Source organism: Balaenoptera borealis, assembly GCF_965194805.1.
Source record: "Balaenoptera borealis genome assembly, chromosome: 13".
Classification (NCBI taxonomy): Eukaryota; Metazoa; Chordata; class Mammalia; order Artiodactyla; family Balaenopteridae; genus Balaenoptera; species Balaenoptera borealis.
The window spans coordinates 71,880,441-71,901,643 of record NC_138870.1 but is presented as its reverse complement, the minus strand read 5'-3'; the positions used below and the strand labels follow the sequence as shown (position 1 = coordinate 71,901,643).

General features: G+C 36.0%; 2 protein-coding genes across 8 annotated transcripts in view; one reads left to right on the top strand and one right to left on the bottom strand.

Moving 5' to 3' along the window:
• Positions 1-21,203, bottom strand: part of LRRIQ1 (leucine rich repeats and IQ motif containing 1) — a 304,399-nt gene that overhangs the window by 207,643 nt on the left and 75,553 nt on the right. The gene's annotated exons all lie outside the window — the stretch shown is intronic.
• On the top strand, positions 543-20,380 carry TSPAN19 (tetraspanin 19). Of its 5 annotated transcripts, none has more exons than XM_082351853.1 (9): positions 543-619; positions 6,168-6,260; positions 6,351-6,423; positions 8,108-8,232; positions 11,589-11,663; positions 14,822-14,932; positions 17,445-17,588; positions 18,499-18,582; positions 19,858-20,380. In XM_082351853.1, the coding sequence occupies exons 2-9, from the start codon at positions 6,180-6,182 to the stop codon at positions 19,924-19,926; spliced, it is 762 nt and encodes a 253-aa protein (XP_082207979.1). In that variant the 5' UTR covers positions 543-619; positions 6,168-6,179; the 3' UTR covers positions 19,927-20,380. The 5 variants fall into 5 exon arrangements, with proteins under 5 accessions (XP_082207979.1, XP_082207978.1, XP_082207976.1 ...); XM_082351852.1 differs by having other exon boundaries at positions 17,439-17,582; XM_082351850.1 differs by having other exon boundaries at positions 17,439-17,588.

Below are 21,203 nucleotides of genomic sequence, written 5' to 3'. Positions count from 1 at the left end.
TACACCTACAGCACATTTCAATTCGCACTCGCTGCATTTAAGCCCTCAATAGCCACCTGTAGCCGGTGGTTACAGGATAGGACAGAGCAGCCCGAGACTGATCTCACTGCAAACAGGCTACAGCAAACTACTTCAAGTTGACGATACATCACTTGGAGTTGGCTAAAGCTGCCAAAAATGTGAAATTTTAAGGAACTCCACCCTTCAACTGTAGTTCTTCAAGTTCTGAATGAACTACCAAAAATCTTCAAAACTGAAAGCAGCCTCTGGCTCCACAGACTCGCTCAGCCACCCCCTGGGCGCGCGGTCCCCCCTTCGCCCTAAAGCCTGGCCGCCGCGGAGAGGGGCCCGGCTCCGCCTGCGCTCCCGCAACTCTGCCTCGCTTCCCGCTACACCTACCCCGGCCTTGAGGGGTCTCGGCTCACCCAGCCGCAGCTAAACCTTCGGCTTTGTGGGAAAACAGCGCCCGGAGCCTCCAAACAAAGAGTAACCACGGCAACTGCCAATCCCAGGGAAGATGGACCTTACCGGTGCCCCAGTAGGACAAACTATCTCTATTCGAAACCAGAACGAACGCTTCATCTCAGGAGCTGGATAAGGAATTTAAATTTTCTTTCAGGTACGTTTTAATATTTAAATAATTTTGGAAAGTATTTAATAAAAAATGACACTTTGTTAACAATTACCCAAGTAGAGGTAGCCTGACCTTTAAATTGTTTCTGACCTATCTATATTTATTATGTGCATCTAGTAAATGTTGAGTTGCCCATGTATAAATTGTACATTCCACAAAACCTTAACCCTGAATAGTGATTTGTGGGGACTGGAAGTATGGAAAAAATGCCAATAAATTGTTTGCCTTCCGTGACAACAGTTTCTTTAAAAAAAAAAAAATCAATCAATTATCACGCAATTATCAAAATCAGTTATGAAAAACTTCTAAGTGAATGCATGTGTGGGGTGAGAAATTTGAAAAATTATTTTCTGTAATATGTTTTGCTGTAAAATATTGATGGTGACACACACTGTTTTAATATAAAACTTGAAGTTTAAGTATATATCATAATATTTAATGTTAACTTAAAAATTCATCAAAGTTTCTTTTTTTGGTGAAGAAAATATATAGTGTACAAAATGTAAAATTTCATTTTAATTAATAACAGATATCCCTGATTTTAATTTTTTTGAAGTTTGCAAATGAAGCATTAAATTCCAAACGGAAGTAGTTAAGCATAATTGTAGAAGATATCTGATATACAATAAGCTAAAAGCAAACAATTTCATTGAGCCTTTGAAAGAAAATAGACTATATTTCCTGGTAACAACTGAATAGTAAAATGTATTGTGTCAACTTAAGAATTAATAATATAGAGTGAGAAACCAGTAGACTTTTGATATTAAAAAAACACATTAGTTCCTCATTCAAGAAAGATAATGATTTTCAAAAATAAACTACTTCTGGTTTCAGAATTAAATTTTGGGTATTTTCATTATTAAAGTCCATGCTCAAGTGACATTTTTTCTTTTTTTAGTTTAGTTTTGTTGCTGATTTATAAACTATCAAACTCTTCATTTAAAATGCTCAGACTAACATTATGTTGAAATTCACATTTAAAAAATCTTAAAATTTTGTTTGTAGTTATGAAATTATTCGTACTTTTCCCAAAGAATATCAAATCCATTAGTAACAAATTAATTTCTAAAAATAATTTTAAACAACTAATTTGAAGATATTGTCTGAATTGCTTTCCTTCTTAATGCTTACCTTGTCGAACAAATTGACAGAAAAAAAGAAAAACATTGGAAGTTCTTCTGAAGATAAATTAATCCATGGTGCATGTCTCTACAACTCATACTTTCAAGTTACTTATTAAAAAGAAAAAAACCTACTCAGGTTAAAGGATTATGGACAAAGTAACATAATCCACTTTCGGCTATAATTTCTAGGAGGAGTGCAATTAAAGAGATTTTTGCTAAACGCTGCCTAGTTAAACAATAGTTTCAAGTTGAACTGACTTACAATCTATGACTATTTGCAAATTCTTAGCAAAGCACACATGATCCCTCACAATCTTTACTGAGTCTACTTCTCCAGCCTTATCTTTCATCTCCTGCCACTCTACCCACGCCCTGGTGCACTTCACTCTAAAGCCTGTGAACACAGTGTTCCATCTGTCTTGAAAATTCCTGCCTCTACCCTGTGTTTGCCTGACTGGGACCCTCTTAATCATCCTTCAAGGATTATCTCAAATTCATTGCCTTTCTGAAACTTCCCAGCTCCGTTATTCCCAGTCCCCACACCCCCAACACAGTTCAGAGTTGGCCACAGGCTTTAATACTTGATTCCCTAACAGTTTGTCTTATTTATTCATTTTTTGTGTTCCCATCTCCTGGCACTGAGAAGGAACTTAAGAACAGTAATTAGAGTATTATTTAACTAGTGAAAAATGACACCTATGAATAGGTGAATTATTGTAAATTGTCCTTCCCTATAGCATTTATACTATTAAAACAATCTCAGCTGTTGGACCATTTATTAACTAATCAGGAAATGAACCAAAGAAATACCATACCAGGACCTTATTTGAGTTAGTTAAAAAAATTCTTTGTCTATAGCAAAATAAAATACAAGTCTACCACACTACAAATATTTACTTAGGAACTGCACGAACTTGCATATCTTTGTGTAAGCAAATCTTCGTTTTCATTGATGTTGTTTTTAGTATGCGGGGCTTGTGGCTGAAAAGATCACACGTGACCATCTCTTACCATTCTATGCAAACGTGGCTATGGGCTTCCTTGGCTCGTTGCTGAGACACCTTGTTTGTTGTGTTCTAACTCTTTAACTTGAACTGTTTGCTATGGTCTGAATGTTTGTATCCCCTCAAAATTCACATGTTGAAGTCCTTACACCCAATATGATGGTGTTAGAAGATGGTACCTTTAAAAGGAGGTGATTAGTTTATGAGGGTGTATAGCTCATGAATGGGATTAGTGCTCTTAGGAAGAGATCCCACAGAGCTCCCTTTTGCCATGTGAGAATAAAATAAGTCTGAAACTTTGCATCTTTATCTCAGACTTCCAGCTTCCAGAACTGTGAGAAATAAATTTCTGTTGTTTATAGACTACCTAATCTGTGGTATTTTGTTATAGCAGCCCAAATGGACTAAAACTGTTCTGAAGTTACCATCAACATCCTCCTTAACCAAGTCAGCTGACTTTGAGAGTACAGAATTCTCTCCCTTTTTGACATCTGTCTCATGTAACATTATTTTAGAAATTTCTTCCTCGACTGGTTTCCGTGAGATCATGCTTTGCTTATGTTCTCGCTTCTTAAAGTCTGCTTTAAAAAAAAAAAAAAATCCAAATTCCTAATTATATCATTCCCTACAATCAAACCTCTGCTCATTTTTATCTATAGTTAATCCCTCATCTCTTTCACTTATTCCCAAGATATCAGCTCTCTATGGATGACTCCCAGTTCTGCATAGCTTATGCTCTCCACTTACCTGCACTCCATTTCCAGTGCTTAACCACAAGGGTATCTTTTACCAATTCAAACCCAATTATTAAATATTAAATTTATGGAATTTATGAAAAATTTTCAAAAAATTCCAGTGATTCTCATTATTCTTTTATTTTCCCATCGTAAAAAATCTTTCTGATCATCTTGGATTCTTTCTTGCTTGTAGTAAAGCATATTGAAATGTATCAAAACCCTCTCTTTCTCCCTCTAATTATCTTTTTACTGCCCTTTCCTATCTATCGGTCATTTTGTTTGGCTTTTCCCACCCTAACTCACTTCATTCCCTCATCTTGGGCACATAGTTACCTCTGCCTCCAACTGAGAATTGCCATGTGATTAATCGCTATGTGCCAATGGAATATGAGCAGAAGAGAAGTATGCAACTTCCACCTCACTTGCTTAAAAGATGCTCGCCTGAGTTTACTCATCCTCTTCCTTTCTGCTGACTGCAAAGGATTACACCTTGAGCAAATTTGGGAGCCATATACTGAACAGGCTGGAGCAAGTCCCACGTTCCTAAGATGATTTCCCAGTAGAGAACCCATTACCCATCTTGGACTGAGAGAGAATAAACTTCAGTTTAGTTTCGTATTTGGGTCCTTTGATAAAACATTTTAGCCTTGACTCTACCCTGCTAATTATTATCAAATCAACAGTCAAGCCTCTGCGTTCAACATTTCACACCAGAATCACTGCAGAGATCTCATTCATTAGTCTTCTTTCTCTTTCTCATTCGTAGAGAAACAGAGGCTAGGTCTTTGGGCTTAAGTTCTCATTCAGACGGTAGGAGAGGATCACAGCTATCTCATATGCTGCAGTAAATAGAATTGAAGCCAAAATGTAGATCTACAACATCTTGGAAAGAAACTGAAATAAAAATCAGGCAGTCTTTCCAACTGAGTGTCCCATCCAAATAATCCAGGAACTGGAGGAATCCAGGGATAAGACTAGAGGACAGAAACTGAAGAAACCAAATGATAGCGGGAGAGTTTGAGGCAGAGGGTGGAAGATGAAGCCTGGAGAGACTCCTGAAGCTGGGAAGAAGTACCTTGGAAATTTTTAGGAGGAATATGGCCTTGGATTGAAGTAGGGAGGGAAATGCATGGATGCTAACCTAGACATCTCTTACTTATCCACTTTCTAAGGCATCTTTCAGTTCAACAAATGGATTGGTGTCTTCCTAACTAGGGACAAACAGCTTCAAGTCAGTCCTACTAACTCTGCTTTCGTTACCAAACCAAACTTGGGTCTGCTCGCCCACACGCAGTAAAGCCAACCTACTGACACCAGGTTGTGCTGAAGGAAAGTACGGCATTTATTTCAAGGTGCCAAGCAAGGAGAACAGGCAGCTCCTGCTCAAAAGACCCAAAGTCCCCCATGGCTTTCAGGGAAGGGGTTTTAAAGGTAGTGTGAGGGAGGCGGTGGCAGGGTGCGTGATCAGCTCGTGCACAGTTCTCTGCTCGGTTGGCATCAAGGTGAAGTTTCAAGCATCATCAACCTTCTGGTTTCAACCAGTCTAGGGTCTATGTTCTTATGTCAGCAGTTTTCATCTGGTGGGGGTCTGCTTCCTATAAAAACAACTTATGAATGTGTGTCAGGCCTTTATCTGTATCTTTCAGGGAACATTTCCCAATCACTAACTCTTGAGTCAGCCTTTTGAGACTCAAGGGAGGCCTGGGAGGCTAAAGCAAAAACCTTTTACTTCAAAGGACAGGGACACAGGGGCTTGTATACTGTTTCACTTTCACCAGGTCAATTATGTACTGCATGTATTGAAACATTGTAAAGTACAATACTTTTTAAAATACTGAGCCAGCTAGAATTGAAACAACCAATGAAAAAAGAAAACCCAGAAACATACCCAAGAAAATGTAAAACCTCCATATCGAATAAACCAAGCACCAAAACCAATAAGTATTGATTTTTACATAAATGTTTTAGGAAAATTGGCTATCTGGAAAATAATTTTTATTTAAAACCACCTTAAATTAGTTCCCTTCCTTACACTGTATACCAAAGTAAATTGTAAGCTCATTAAATAATTTAATTCACCTATTCATTGATTCATTCATTCAATAAATATCTATTGCTATTTTACCCACTATGTGTTAGACTCGGGGTCGTAATGGTATACAAGATCTACTCTCTCCACTTAAAGACCTCAGAGTCTACATGGGAAGGAAGACAAGTAAAGATGAAAAGAGGCAACAAATAGAGATCAGGGAAAAGCTTCCAAGGCTAGACCTCAGTGAGGAGTTAACATTATTCTGGGAAAGAGTAGGACAGTCAGATGTAAAGGAAAGGTTTCTAGCAAGGAGAACAAGGTGTGTTATGACTGGAAACAAAATAAAATATTTCATTTTCTGAAAACTGCAAGGAGTTCAGTAAGGCAGCTATTGACATGTTCTACAAATGCCCTGTTGGTCTCGACTGCCTGGCCAAAAAATGCAGATAAAGAAAGACAGATACAGTTTCAAGACATCTTCAATATTTCCTTATATTCAGGAGAGCAAAGGGGAATGTTATACTGACCGCTGGTATGAGAAGAAAAATATGCAAATAAAGGACGTGAATAGGCAGAATTATTTAAAGTTATTACTGTGGTGAGTGTTTATTGTAAAAGTTGTGTTTATCTTTTCAGAATCATCAGTATATGGGGAGAAAAAGAATGTTAAGGAAAAACAAAACATTAATTTTTAAATACTTTCTTAATCTCATTAATGGAGCTTTCTTGGTAAGTATCTTCATAATTATTTAGTAAAGAAAATGTGCATTTATATTGGCAGTTAGTTCAAAAGTAAGTATTGGCTACCTTTTTTTGTAGGTTCTTGGACTTTTACTCATGGGATTTGGTGCATGGCTTTTATTAGATAGAAATAATTTTTTCACAGCTTTGGGTATGTATCTATTTTCCTTTCTCTAAATCAAACAAGGCATTCAGTGTTAAACAACTGCATACATGATTTATTCAGCAGGTGGCAGTATTTCTCTAAAATTCATTAAGTACTGTCCAATTTTTCCTCAGAAAGTCTTTGCCAATTGTTCTAAAAACACCTTATTAAATAATAAGACTTAAATTCAAGACCATAAAGGAGAGGGAATTTTGAGAGAGAGATCTAGGAACTTTGGGCAAGAGAGATGAGAGAAATGGAAGATTGTGGTTGTTCTGCTGACTCTGGACTTTGACAGATCTATAGACTTGAAAGGATAATGGAGATCAACATAGCTTCACTGCCCAAGTTAAATAATCTCTTTTAAAACTCAGTTACCATATCCTGTCACCATCACAAGATTAGAAATAAAATAAAATATTCCCTATGGAAACAACTTAAATGTACATCAGTGGATGAATGGATAAAGAGATTTTATATATATCTATATACAGATATATAGACATATAAATCTATCTATCTATCTATCTATATATATAGATATCATATCGTTAGGCACTATCCCATGAGCTGAGGATACAGAAGTGTACAAGAAAGATAAAGGGCCTGTGCTCATGGAGCGTAATTCCAGTGAGGAAGACTAGAAAACAGCACATAGAATGTTCACAATTTGACCCCTGCAAACCTTCCCAGTCTCACCTGCCTGAAGCTGTAAATGCCAGCAAGGCTGAGTTTCCTACACACACTGCACCATTCTGTGTCTCAGAATGCTTCCACCATTCCAACCTAGAGACTTCCAATTATAATTTAAAGCCTAAGCCCAGGTGTTACCTTCTCCAGTAATCTTGCATATCTTCACCTTCTCCCCCTACTAGATTAGGTGCTCTTATACCCAGTGGTGTGCTGGTAAATGTCCTGGGATGGAGTCTCAGTTTATGGTATTTGCTGATTTCTGTGGTTTATATAATCCCATGATGGCCAATTTCAAGGTGCCAGTGTGGACTGAGTTGGTTTACAGATTTTGTGAAAATTTAACAGTTGGCTTTTATGTGCCAGAACAATCTGTTTCCAGCACACCACTGCCCATTGCCTCTACTCTTCTCCCATAAAACCTAGGGCATATTTAATTTATTTATCTCTCTTTAAAAACAAATTGCTAAGCACTACATTTGTGCCATAGCACTAAGAATTTAACAGTTAGCCTGTTGACTATATAAATATATATAGTCTCTAGCACAGACAGCTCAGTCTAGATGGGGAGAGAATAAAATACAGTTTTAATGGGGCCATATTAGCAATAAACTCAGGGTTTCATACACGGGAAACTTAACCCACATGTGTTAAGTACTCAGAAAATTTTTGATGAATGAATGAATGAATATAAAAATGTTTGGAGGTACATTAGACATAGAAGAATTCACCCTAGAAAAAGTCATCTTCTTTCATAGAAGACAATAAAGGTAAGGTAAAGTTAAAGGGATCTTCTGAGATTGAAGAAATTCTCTATCATGTCATTAAAGGAAGAAAAGTTGTTAAGAGCAAGTAAGAGGTGCTAGAATGAGGTTAAAAAAGAGAGAAAGAGAATCCTAGTGGTTTGTTAGCAGCTGCCTAGGAAACCTTGGGATGCTGCATTTATTATTAAATAGAAAATAAATATCACTTAATAATAGCTATTTTGTGGTTTCCACAGATGAAAATAATCACTTGATAGCATATATTTTTCGAATTTTGATTGGAACTGGTTCTGCTTCTGTTCTTCTTTGTCTCTTGGGTTATTTGGGAATTCACAATGAAATCAGATGGCTTCTAATTCTGGTACGTATTTCATTTCAATAGCCTGAATTTGTATCTTTGATTTTCAGTGTTTGAGTCACACACGTGAGCAAGAATGATTTATGTCACTGTAACACTGCAGTACAATGTGCTCTTGGGAGTAAGGCCATGAAGTGCCCCCTCCCAATAATTTTTTCTAGGTAGAATTTTCTTGGTGAGTTTCCCATGGACTAAATCTGGACCTCAACACTTACACACTTAGATATTAATTTTCAACACAGCGTCAGTAGGAATCCATCTCCTAGGGTGAACTACAATTAACCAAACTTAAATCTGAAGACTAAAATCAGAATACAGTATGTTAAAGGCAACGAACAATGAAGTTTAGCAGGGAAAAGGAAACATGGCCTGTAGTCGGCACATTTTCTCCCTGTGGGTGTGCCATGTGGGAAGCTAACTTGTAACTGAGATCACAATTTATAATTTAACAAAAAGAAATACAACTGCTGAGAGGGCCGGACTCTGGCATCTGGCTAGCACACTATCTCTCCCCAGGCATATAACGTGAAAAGGTAAATTATAATGAACATGAGCCATTTACCATACGTGGAATAGGTGTGGATCACAATCAGTGGATTCAGGTAAAATATAGCTTTTAACATTTTCTTTAAATCAAATTAGTTTTAATTCACAGGCACTTTCCTGCGAAGCAGATAGGAAATTCAAATGTAGCCAACTGTGCCCCTCTTGCCAGGAAGAATGCAGAGATACTTAGCTTTTATGCAGTGCTGAAAGTCTGGGTGGTCACTTTGGATTCTGTTTATCAGTCTATACCAGTTACCATGAAAGCACTCACTTTCCCAGCTGATGTGGTCCCTTCAGGACTACATATTCTGCTGTTTGAATGGCCTAGGACAGCAAAGACAGTGCTGTTCTTCATCCAGTATATACCAGTACAGGCATATCGGTGAAATTCTTTTGTGAAGGATTGGTAAGTAACCATTACCTCAGTTTCTTTCCTGCAGTTCCCCTTCCCCGAGGCCTGAGACATTCAACCCTGCCAAGGACACAGCAATTAAAGGAGTCATGCCTGACAGAGGAATTAGTTACTGCCTATTGTTAATAATTGCTGCCTGTTATTATTTGAATATTACCCATGGCAGAGGCATTTTAGGCAACACTGGAAACCACACCTTCATTTCCCTCTGGGTCTTGCCTCCTTACCATGGCAATGCCAGGAAGCCAAGCGCTAGTGCCCATTGCTTTGAGAATCTGCAGACTCTAGGATCAGTCTCACAATCTTTTTAGTCTAAAAAAGACCTCATTCTCTCTTCTTACTCTCCTCAAAGGCACACCCTCTATTCTCAAATTTTATCTTTCTCTTCTCCCAGGACCTATAACATAATTTTCTCATGGGGCTTCTGATTTTGGATATGGAAACCAGGACAGAAATGATTTTCAGGAAAATTTTAATTTTCTCATTGCCATAAATTCCCATTTAGGTAAAGGAGACACAGAGCCTGCTATTAACATAATGTTGTGGTTTGAGGATGGGAAAGGAAGGGGGCAACTAGAGGGAGAAAAACATAAACATCTTATAAGTTTCTGCCTCATGTAATTCAAGTATTAATGGACCGTGACTGAGAAAGCCCGACAGACCCCATCATAAGGAATATACATGCTACTAGGACCTGATAGCTTAGATCCTGAAGCCAAGATACCATTCTCCCTTCCCGACGGTCCATGGAAGGGTATTGCAACATTTTGTAATCACGACACTTTTGCTATTCTCCTCTGAATTTACCAATACTTTTTTGATGGACACACTTTCTCTTTAACCATGTTAATTCACATAGTCAAGCTATGGGCAAATCTTATATAGGCCTAAACACTATTCTCTGGCTTAAAGGTGATTTTGCATGCTCCTACTCTAATCAAATAGATACTACTTTTGCATTTTAACTCCTTGGGACAATTTCACTTCCCTGTTAAAAGTTCTGCAGCAGTCTCTCACTGTGCTCTCTAAGTGCTAATAACATGTAAATACACTGAATGTTTCTTCTGTAGATATCTAACTGCTGTTAAAAAATAATTTTCAAAGGTAAAATCATGAATCACCTATATGAAAATGAGCATGTATCAGAGACTTTATTTATATAATTAATTAATAGGGGAACCAGTAAGAAGTAACAACCAGTTTAAATAAGAATTAAGCTTGTGGAGATTTATATTCTCTATAGACTATTCATTTGCATATTCATGAATAGTAATCATTTGCATTGCTATGGAAACTTTTGTATTACTATCAGAGTTGTGTAAGTTAACTCTTTACAGAGTTGAATAATAGTTTAGTCAAAGGTAACATTTCATACTCCCATTGAATCAGAAACCTGGGAGGGTCCACAGACAATAACCAGCTTGCCATTGAAAAGAAACCCAGTGACTTTTTGGAAACAATTGTTTTGCACAGTTTTCCCTTTCTCTACCTGTCTTCACTACTATCCCTTGGCAGTGAAGATTAAGTAAGGTGTTGTGTGTAGAAGTATTAAAAATCTAAACTTCTAAACGGATCTAAAGACCATATTTTTGTCTCTGAAAATAGGAAATATATTTGTCAAGTAAGCAATTTTAATGGAGTATTCTAAAGTATTAAATGTTTAAAATAGGTGAAACTAAGAATACTAACAGTAAATCATCCTTGCTTATACTGACATTTTAGTTAGTAAAATATTCAGACTGCTAACTTTTAAAATTATTTTGAATTCTAGATAATATGTATCACTATGAACTGCTATGATGAAGAAGATTGCAGTGGCCATAAGTTTAAAAAAAAGAAAATAGTCAAATAATGTGAAAATCATTTTGTTTGGCTTTGGATAGAAGTATTTTCAGTTTTCAAAGAAATAGTCCAAATGTGCATACAGATTAACTTTACTATTGCCGTTGCTTTTGTTACTTTCTCATTATTTTTATTATTGTTGCTGTTGTTACTTTGTGCATGATGGAATAGTTTACATGGTAGGTCACAATTTAGTGAGTTCTCCACTGGTAGCAGAATGGTGTAAGTGGAGGTCTAGATATTTAAGTTCCCCTCTATGACAGTTTTAGATCCGAATGAAGAAGGTATCATCATCAACTCCATTAGACCAAGTTGTCTGTTAGGTTCTCATGAAGCACTATCACTTCTTTCTATCTTACTCTTATCCAAATGTTCATTGATTTTTTTTCTTTGCCTTTTGTTTCAATAATTTCACTCATGTATGAGAACAGGAAACTTCAGCAATACCTATGTATATTTTAAGACTGTACATTTCATGTGATGTGCATTTTCCCATCACTGTAGCATCTAAAAATATATTAGGAGCATAGTTCTCATTTCTATGTGTCTTTTGTTTTAGTATGCAGTACTGCTAATGTGGGCTTTTGGTGTTCAAGTTGTACTTTCAGCACTCATCTTCACAAAGAAAGAGGAGGTATGGAAACATCATCCTTTTATTTGAAAAATAAAGAAAAGCAGATACTTTAGATTATTGAGACCTAAACCTATATTAAAAGCTAAAAGTAAATGTCTTGGGGGGAAAAAAAGGATTCAATGGAAGTACTAGAATTCCACATAGGAAGGGGACAGGGGTCAGATTGGAATGGTGGGCTAGGAGAACTTGTCTTTGACTCTGTCTGCAGAAGATTGAGAATGTTGTAAATAACAAAGAATGTGGGGGAAGAGGAGATGATGCTTATTGTGGGATATGCAAAATTGGGCCCCCAGCCAACCCTGGCTGCCACTACTGACTCCATCACTGTACTATATTCTATTTTTGTAAAGAAATATCTTTAGACTTGTACTAATTTTAAATTTAGCAATTTCATTTAAATAAGATTATTGAACAATTCGTATATTTTGTACAGGTATGGTCATGAGTGATACAATTAAGTTAACTAGAACAAGATTTATATTTTTCAAGTCAAGTTCAAAAAAACACATAATAACTTGCCTGAAAAAACTTTTTGGTAGCAAAACTTACCTATTACAGCCTACAGACTTTTAATTCTTTAAGAAATTTCAGTGTTTCAGTGCAGTGAAGGTCTGACTTTGTCTCGTGGGCGGCTCTCCTGTAGCAATAAGAGCATGGACTTGAAGTCATACAGATTGGCATGTGACTAGATAACAACAAGCCATTTAACAGCCCTAAACCTATGTCTTCATCTACCTACCTTATAGAGTTATCATTAACTGACAATTATAAAGTTCCTGTTATAGAGTAGCTATTTGAGAGCTCTCTACCTTCCCTTAATTGATTTTGAAGGAGAACCTGATTAATTTCTAGGCTTCCTAGCCTTCAGATTCTTTCTATATACCAACTCCTAATTAATGGCCAAACCTCGACAAAATCTTTCCTATACAACACCATTGCCCTCCAACTTCATTTGCTCTCTTGTGCTTGGCATCTATCCTGGCTATCTAATTTTCTAGGGCCTGTTGTTAATGGTTTGGCATTTGGAGCTAAAATTTCTTCTTTCCATATCCAAAATGTGTGTGTGTGTATGTGTGTGTGTGTGTGTGTGTGTGTGTGTGTGTGTGTGTATGCACACACTCAAGTGAGTCCTATAAAGCTGTTTTGGTGGCAAAGCACCAGATCCCAATCCATCAGCCTCTAACTTTTGGACCTGGTGATGGAACCTGAATATCACACTTAAGGAACCTTAACACATGAATATAGTTAATCAGTGTCACCCATATTTATTTATTTAAGTATTATTCACATACTCCTCTCTACCTATTTTAAGAATAATAAGAGCTATCATTTAATAATAACTACCATGTGCCAGAGACTGTGATAAGCACTTTATTGGCACTATATTATTGATCCTCACAACAACTCCTAGAGCTGCATTGTAAATCCTTCTTTCTCAGACAGGAAACTGAGGCTTTGAAAGGAGAAAATACATGCTAAAATATATCATAGCCAAATGAAGGAGTCTGCACTCTAATACTCATTAACTGATCCCAGAAATGACAGCTTTGTTTACATCACTTGCTTTCTACTTTCAAACTGGACTGAGCTCTCATGAGCCTCTAAATATTTTATGTCATTTACAGTGCCTAACTCAGTGTTGGAGACGCACTAGGTCTTCATGGGATGTTTGTCAAATTGAATATGTGTGAGGGAATTTTATTTATATAGTAGTCACCTAGATTATATATGAAAATCATTTTTACTCTTATGTACTAAGGTGTGATTCATATGCACTCTGAATCTCCCAAGTAATGCTTTAGAAGGTAAGTAAGGACATAAGTCTGCCCCCTCTCCACAACAATATAAAATGGAAAAACATCATTTTCTATTCTAAATAAAAATTAACTTAGGGAATATGTTAAATTGATTACTTATAGATCTAAATAACATGTTATTTTATTCCAATCTTCTTAAATGTATTAAAGCATAGATATGTAAGTGGGTAAAAGTTTAACTTGTACAGATGTCTTAATTATTGTAGTATTCCCACCAGTTATTTAGTTTTCATTATTAAAGAACAGCATATTACAATGAGAAATTATTAGACTAGAATCCAAATGAATTATATTTAGAAGTCGCAGCTCCTCTTCTTTATTCATGTAAACAAAGCAAATAATCATATTCTCTGAGTATCTATATCCATGTTCAGAAAATACAAATAATATCTGGCCTTTCTACCTTTTCTGGGGGGGGGGCCGCACCATGCAGCATGCGGGATCCTAGTTCCCTGACCAGGGAGCAAACCCTTGCCCCTGCAGTGGAAGTGCAGAGTCCTAACCACTGGACAGCCAGGGAAGTCCCTGGCCTTTCTACCTTTTGCTATTTTACAGGACCAAGTTAAGAATTAGTTATGAAAGTCATATAAAGTTCTAAATGCTTAAAAAAGTTCCTACTAAAAACTACCTCTGCAAAATCTAGATTTCAAAATAGCAGTTTTCCCCCAAATTTTCACGTGATTGTTTTTGTTTTAGCATTGTGAAAAGATAATTTTTTTAATTAAAAATCATAATTCTTGTAAAAATATACAATAGACACAGGTCAATAATTTTATTTAACATCTTGTTTAATGCAGGAACCAGTTAAGATATAAAAACTAATTCAAAGGAGAGTCCAAAGAGAAGACACTACAAAACCGACACAAAACAGGCTTGGAAAGGGGACAGATCAATTCCATCCCCACCAGGAAAAATTCATCTGCATTTCTCTGACAAAGAATCATTTGCCTAACTACAGTTTCCTACAACTTACAAAGTTGTAAAATAAATTAAAAACTAGGAAAGGTACAGACTCATAGAATCAGAGGACCCTGAAGGTATACTAGAGAAAGCCTAGTTTTCACTGAAAAGATCCTCAGTTATTTTTTTTGGTCCATTTAAAAGCCTTTACAGCACATAACTTTCTCCCTAATCAGAAAATAAGTCTAATGTAGTCTTCCTATAGATCACAATGTGAAAGACCAAAGGCCTCCACACTCACTGATTGCTAAAAATAGTTATAAGGAAGAAAAAAACACCTAGAAATAATTAGAAAACAACAAACTGACTTTGAATACTTTTTATGAGGAACCATAAGGAAAGTTTCTATCAAATTTTCACTTTTAATAAAATTTTCAACAGGTTCACCAAATATGGCATGATAAAATTGATTCAGTCATTTCTGAGTATGGATCTAAGGACTTGCCTGAAGACATACCCAAGTGGACGATTCTGAATGCCTTGCAGAAAAGAGTAAGATGAAATTAGCATAAAACTAAAAATTAGATGCCAAAGGTGACCGCTGCTGAGAAATGGGGAGACAAGGAAGGACAGGGGATGGGGCACAGGAATTAGAGGCTCTTGTATTTCATCTAAACCAACAGGGTGGGATAGGATCGTCTCAACTTACAGATCTTGAGTTTTATCTTTCTTTTGTAATGTGTATCTCCTTTTCTAGGTTAATTGACATGCATTTTAACCTGAATTCATGTGTAAAAGTATTGGGAGTCTACTGCCAAGTGGAATAATCTACCCTGTCGCCCCCACGGGGAGATAGGGTCTAAGCACAGCCCCTGCTGGCAGCATAGTATCCTGGTGGTTATCATTTGAGCCTGAACATCAGGTTTGCCATGCAGTAACTTTGTGATACCGGATAAGAAACCTTCTTAACTTCACGTACCATATTAACAAAATAGGCAGAATAACCCCTACCTCTGGTTGTTAAGAATAAAGGAAGTAATGTAGGGAATATAGAGAAAGCCTTGGATCTGGGACATAGTAAGCAACTAATACTTGTTAGCTAATGTTGTTAGCATTATTATTTTCACAGTTCAGATTTTTCTCGGCAAGGTAAGGGAGTGTATGTAGTCAGCCAAATTGTTTACAAGAATAGATCAGCATGGGAATATAGTAAGTGCTTTATACCAAAAAAAAAAAAAAAAAAAATAGCAAACATTTAACAGCACTAGGCCCTCTTATAGGTGCTTTTCATATATTAACTCATTTAGTCCTCCCAACCCAATGAGGTAAGAACTGTTATCTTCATTTTATAGATGAAGGTCAGAGAAATTCAGTAACTTAGCCAGTTTCACTTGGCTAATGAGTGGCAGAGCCAAGATTCAAACCCAGACAATCTAGCACTAGATTTTGTACTCAGCTACTACACCAGAGCCTCACATAAGCATAGTTATTATTTTTAGTATATTTAATAACAGAAATGCTTTTTAGGAGAATTTAAATGTATTATAAATGATTTTATTCATCTTATTTTTTTTGCTGATGTATGTGATCTGAACATGTATTGCATTTTCAGATTGCATTATGACTGATAGCAGGGTATCAAACCTTCCTAAGGTCATAAACTGATAATTAGGAAAACAGTTCTATATGTATGACATCACTATTTTTTTTTAGCTATTATTTCATTGTATTTTTTTTTAAGTTTTTTTTTTTATTGGAGTATAATTGCTTTACGATGTTGTGTTAGTTTCTGCTGTACAATGAAGTGAATCAGCAATATGTATATCTATATCCCCTTCCTCTTGGCCCTCCCTCCCCGCCTTCCCCCACCATCCCACCCATCTAGACTGTCACAGAGCACCGAGCTGAGCTCCCTGTGCTATACAGCAGGTTCCCACTAGCTATCTATTTTACACATGGTAGTGTATATATGTCAAACCTAATCTCCCAATTTGTCCCACCCTCCCCTCCCCTCCCCCAGTGTTCACATGTCCATTCTCTATGTCTACGTCTCCATTCCTGCCCTACAAATAGGTTCATCTGTACCATTTTTCTAGATTCCAAATATGTGGGTTAATATACAATATTTGTTTTTTTCTTTCTGGCTTACTTCACTCTGTATGACACTCTGTATGACAGACTCTAGGTCCATCCACGTCTATTATTAATAAGAATCCAGCTTACAGTTTCTAGCCATGAATATCATTGAGATAGTATATGTCGGAATGTTGAAACTAACTTACAATATCCAAACTCTAAAGCACTATTTTAGTCATTCGACATTTCCAAGACTGACAAGATTGTTGGTACATATTGGGACATAGGGAGTACTGTTGTTATAACTTTCAATAACAAATTTAGAAAATAATGAACTACAACTTTCTCTTATTTTCTAGGTGACAAATATATAAGCTGATTCTTTCACATCCTCCCAATTCAACTTGACAGGATTGGAAATAAGACATTTAATAGATATTTGATCATTTCTATGACTATTTTCCTTATTAACTTTTTGGGTTTTTTGTGGCAAATTTTCATGCAATACAAAATATAAAGTTAACATCTCACATTAACCCTAAGAAAGTAGTAATAACCTTGAGTCTCTATGTATATTAAACACATATGGCAGCACATGTTGGATAAATTATAAAGAAAACTGTTATAGTTAAGAGAAGGTATGGCTAAGGTGATTCTTCTGTTCTGGGTCTAAACATGGTTTAGTAAATCAAGTATATCTTTCATCCTGAGCTTCTATAAGGTAAATTCAGATATAACAATTTCATTCAAACATAGCCCACTTATATGAGTAGAGATCTTTAGCTCTGGTTAACATCAACCATAGCAGCAACAAGGTAATGGATTAAACAAACAAAAATACACTTATTGTTTTAATTCACTATATTTCAATGGAGAATAAATTAATAAATTTATCACAAAACCACTTTAATATGCATAGGAGTCATATAATTAACTGCATTTTCAATATTTTATAGTAAAATTTATAGAATCTTTTTTCTAGTTACAGTGTTGTGGCCAAAAAAATTACACAGATTGGATGAAGAATAAGAATAAAGAAAATTCAGAACAGGTGCCATGTTCTTGCACAAATTCTACATTAAGAAAGTGGTTTTGTGATAAGCCACTGAATGCAACTTACCTAGAGGTAAATGTAAGTTAAGGCTTCTCCAAGTGTTTACGGTACCTTTTTTTTTGCAAGTCATTTTAGAATTCTGAGCAATTTTTTATATTAAAAACAATGTCATTCATGGTTATTAGGTTCTTAAGCAACTTCACTAAAATGAAACCATAGTGAGGTGAATTGTATTATTTGTTATATAACAAATTAATTAAACTTGCTGGGGTATGTGATATAAGTTCTCCTATAACTTGGGATACCATCAACTTTCTCCTCCACCATCCTTTGATGAAAGAGGCACTTTTGACAAATCTCTGTTGTGTAGGATTGGTAAAGGAGCTGCAATAGCAGAAGTAAAGAGTCATGAGGTTTGGCAAAAACTGAGGGAGGAAACCCCAGCAGTGACAAAAATGGTGTTTAGGTAAAGGTGGCAGAAGCAAGAGTAGAGGTTCATCTGTAGCAACTGCTATTTACAGATACAGAATATTGATAAACTAGGGATTTTTATCCCAAGAACTTCTTATACTTTTGTAGTTTATATACTGATGTTATTCTATTTTTAAAATGTATCTTTCAGTAACATAATTCATTCATAGGTAAATGGAGCATTATGTTTCTTAAAAGGTTCTCCTATTTGGGAAATATCACTTTAGGCAGTAGTATGCTGAATTACAGTAGTGTGTAGAAAATCAAATCCCTCTCAAAACTAAATTTCTGATTTCAACTACATGACAACATCATAGCAACTTTAAAAGTAGCAACCGAGGTGTCCTGCAATTATATGAAGCTTTCTGGGCTAGTAAGTCCAGTCTCCAGTTAGACATTGACTTGCTTTTTAGACTTTGGTAAATTACTAATCTCTGTGTCTCTTCTTCTTTGTAATGGAATTATGTATAAAAACATTTCCATCTCCAAGTCAGCCTAAGTAAGTTCTTTTCCTTAGGGCTGTGAAGATAAAATCAACACATGGTATCATACTAATGCTTTAACATTAATTGGAATTAACTTTGGACTTTTGGCTTCAGAGGTAAGCTTTTGTTTATATGTTTAAAGATGAAAAAATTAAGTGTAAACTATATAGGATAAACTGTAGAACAACCAGATGGAGACCTAATCAGACAAATTAATCCAATAGGAGCCAGGACACTGAGACTGTTCACACCCAGGAGAGGAGTAGGTCCCAACTGGAGGTGATATCCCTAAGTCAGCCTGGGTGCAGCCTGTTAATAAGTTCTCATCCTGGGAGGTGGTGATTTCATTGCTTTGTGATTTTTTTAGAAATATCAATACTTCATATCTCGGCAGTGAGAGGACCATGTTTGGCAGTCTGCAAGCTGGCAAATTTCTTAAATCTAGGCTGATGTTTGACATTAGTAAATCTATTCACTCAAATACTCATTCGTTCATTGCCTCATTCATTCATTCAATAAATTTGGAGGGGGGGAGAACATCTACTGTGTGTCAGATACTGTACTAGACGTTAGAGATACAATGGGAAGCAAAATCTACATATTCCTTGACCTCCAGGGTGCCAACTGCAGAATCAAAGTTCAGAAATAGTACTTCATTCTCCAGTTTCAGTGAAGGCTGATGAAAGCTAGTGAAGGCTATGGATTCAAAGAAACTGTGAGAGTGGATAGATTATTACTGTGTAGACTAAAATGTTGGAATAAATATGTAATGCATGGTTTGGCCAAAATAGGATACCAAATTTAATTTTATGGTGATCCACAAAGGCACTGACGTAAAGTTCCGTAAATTCTCTTCAGCTGGTAACAGTGTTAGTCTCAGGATAGTGGTAAACAAGACATTTTTATAAGCACCGATATCATTCTTTTTAAATGTTTATTCTCTATTCATGCTGAGGTATTTAAGGCAAGACTGAATGGGGGATATTATCTGTGCTCCATTTTATCATCTACCCTTTGCAGACCACCTTTCATGATCCTGTAACAAAAAGACGGAGTTTTGTAGGAGTGATGACAAAGTTAGAAAGATGATGAACACAAAACATCAGCAGTTCATCAAGGCGTCTAGCCCAATGATAGCCCATGTAATTAAAACTGAGCAGTCTATTCCTTAGCCCCCTCTATAAATGAACTTGGTGACAGCTAGGTTACCCTACAAGACACATTCTGCAGACTTCTTATTCACAACCATATGTACTTTACTCTGAAATTCTCTTATTCTCCTTGATCCCTTTTCCATTTACAGAATACATTTTGGTGATTATATAGTATTAGCTTTACAAATTATTCTTATTGATTACATTTTGATCTCTTATTGTTTCCTTTTTTTCCAGGTTTTGCAATTCTCATTAACCGTTTCCTTCTTCAGACACATCAAGAATAGAATATACGCAGAAAAGTGATCTTTAGATTTTAATTTGTCCAGAAGAAACCAGTTAATTCTCAAAATAATCATGTTATATTCTTCTAGTCCAAAAAACAAAAAAGTTTTGAATTATATTCATTAAGTCTCAGGTTTATTCAAGTCATTGATTATATGTAACAGAATTATTGGATATTTTAATAAATCAGCCCATGAAATTTTTATTAATTTGGTTTTTCAAAATATCAAATTCTGGAGAGATTGGAATTGACATATATACAATATTGATACTATGTGTAAAATAGATAACTAATGAGAACCTACTGTATAGCACAAGGAACTCTACTCAATGCTCTGTGGTGACCTAAATGGGAAGGAAATCCAAAAAAGAGGGGATATATGTATACATATAGCTGATTCACTTTGCTGTACAGTAGAAACTAACACAGCATTGTAAAGCAACTATACTCCAATAAAAATTAATGTAAAAAGGGCTTCCCTGGTGGTGCAGTGGTTGAGAATCCGCCTGCCAATGCGGGGGACACGGGTTTGAGCCCGGGTCTGGGAAGATCCCACATGCCGCGGAGCAACTGGGTCTGTGAGCCATAACTACTGAGCCTGCGCGTCTGGAGCCTGTGTTCCGCAACAAGAGAGGCCGCGATAGTGAGAGGCCCGCGCACCACGATGAAGAGTGGCCCCCGCTCGCCGCAACTAGAGAAAGCCCTTGCACAGAAACGAAGACCCAACACAGCCAAAAATAAACAAATTAATTAATTTTAAAAAAATTAATGTAAAAATATATCAAATTCCGTAGCTCAGGACTTTACCTTGACTTATTTTATGAATTCAGAGAATATCATCATATATACTAATTTCAAAATATGGTAAATTATCACATATATTTTGAGTTTCTTATGTAGAAAAAATACCTATATGATGTTCAGAAAACACTAAGTAAGCAGTTATAACATGTACTTTACATTTGCAAATTTAAGGAAAGAATACTGATTTATAGGAGATTTAAAAGAAAGACTGAAAAATCTTCATGACACTACCTCCACATTGGATTAATAATTTATTTCTCTCTTCTTATAGTGCTTGCAAGTGAATAATAAATTTAAAATTTTACGGATTTGGATATACTTTAGTGGCAATAATAAAATATTAAAATAACAATGAATTTTTAACTATAGCAAAAATAATCTATTCTAAATACTCGCTGAATTCTCATACTCATTACTTTCTCCTCATTTTTTCCCTTTTTTTATAAGTTTTGTTCTGTGCATGCATGCACAGTTCTCTGAAGGATATAAAAAT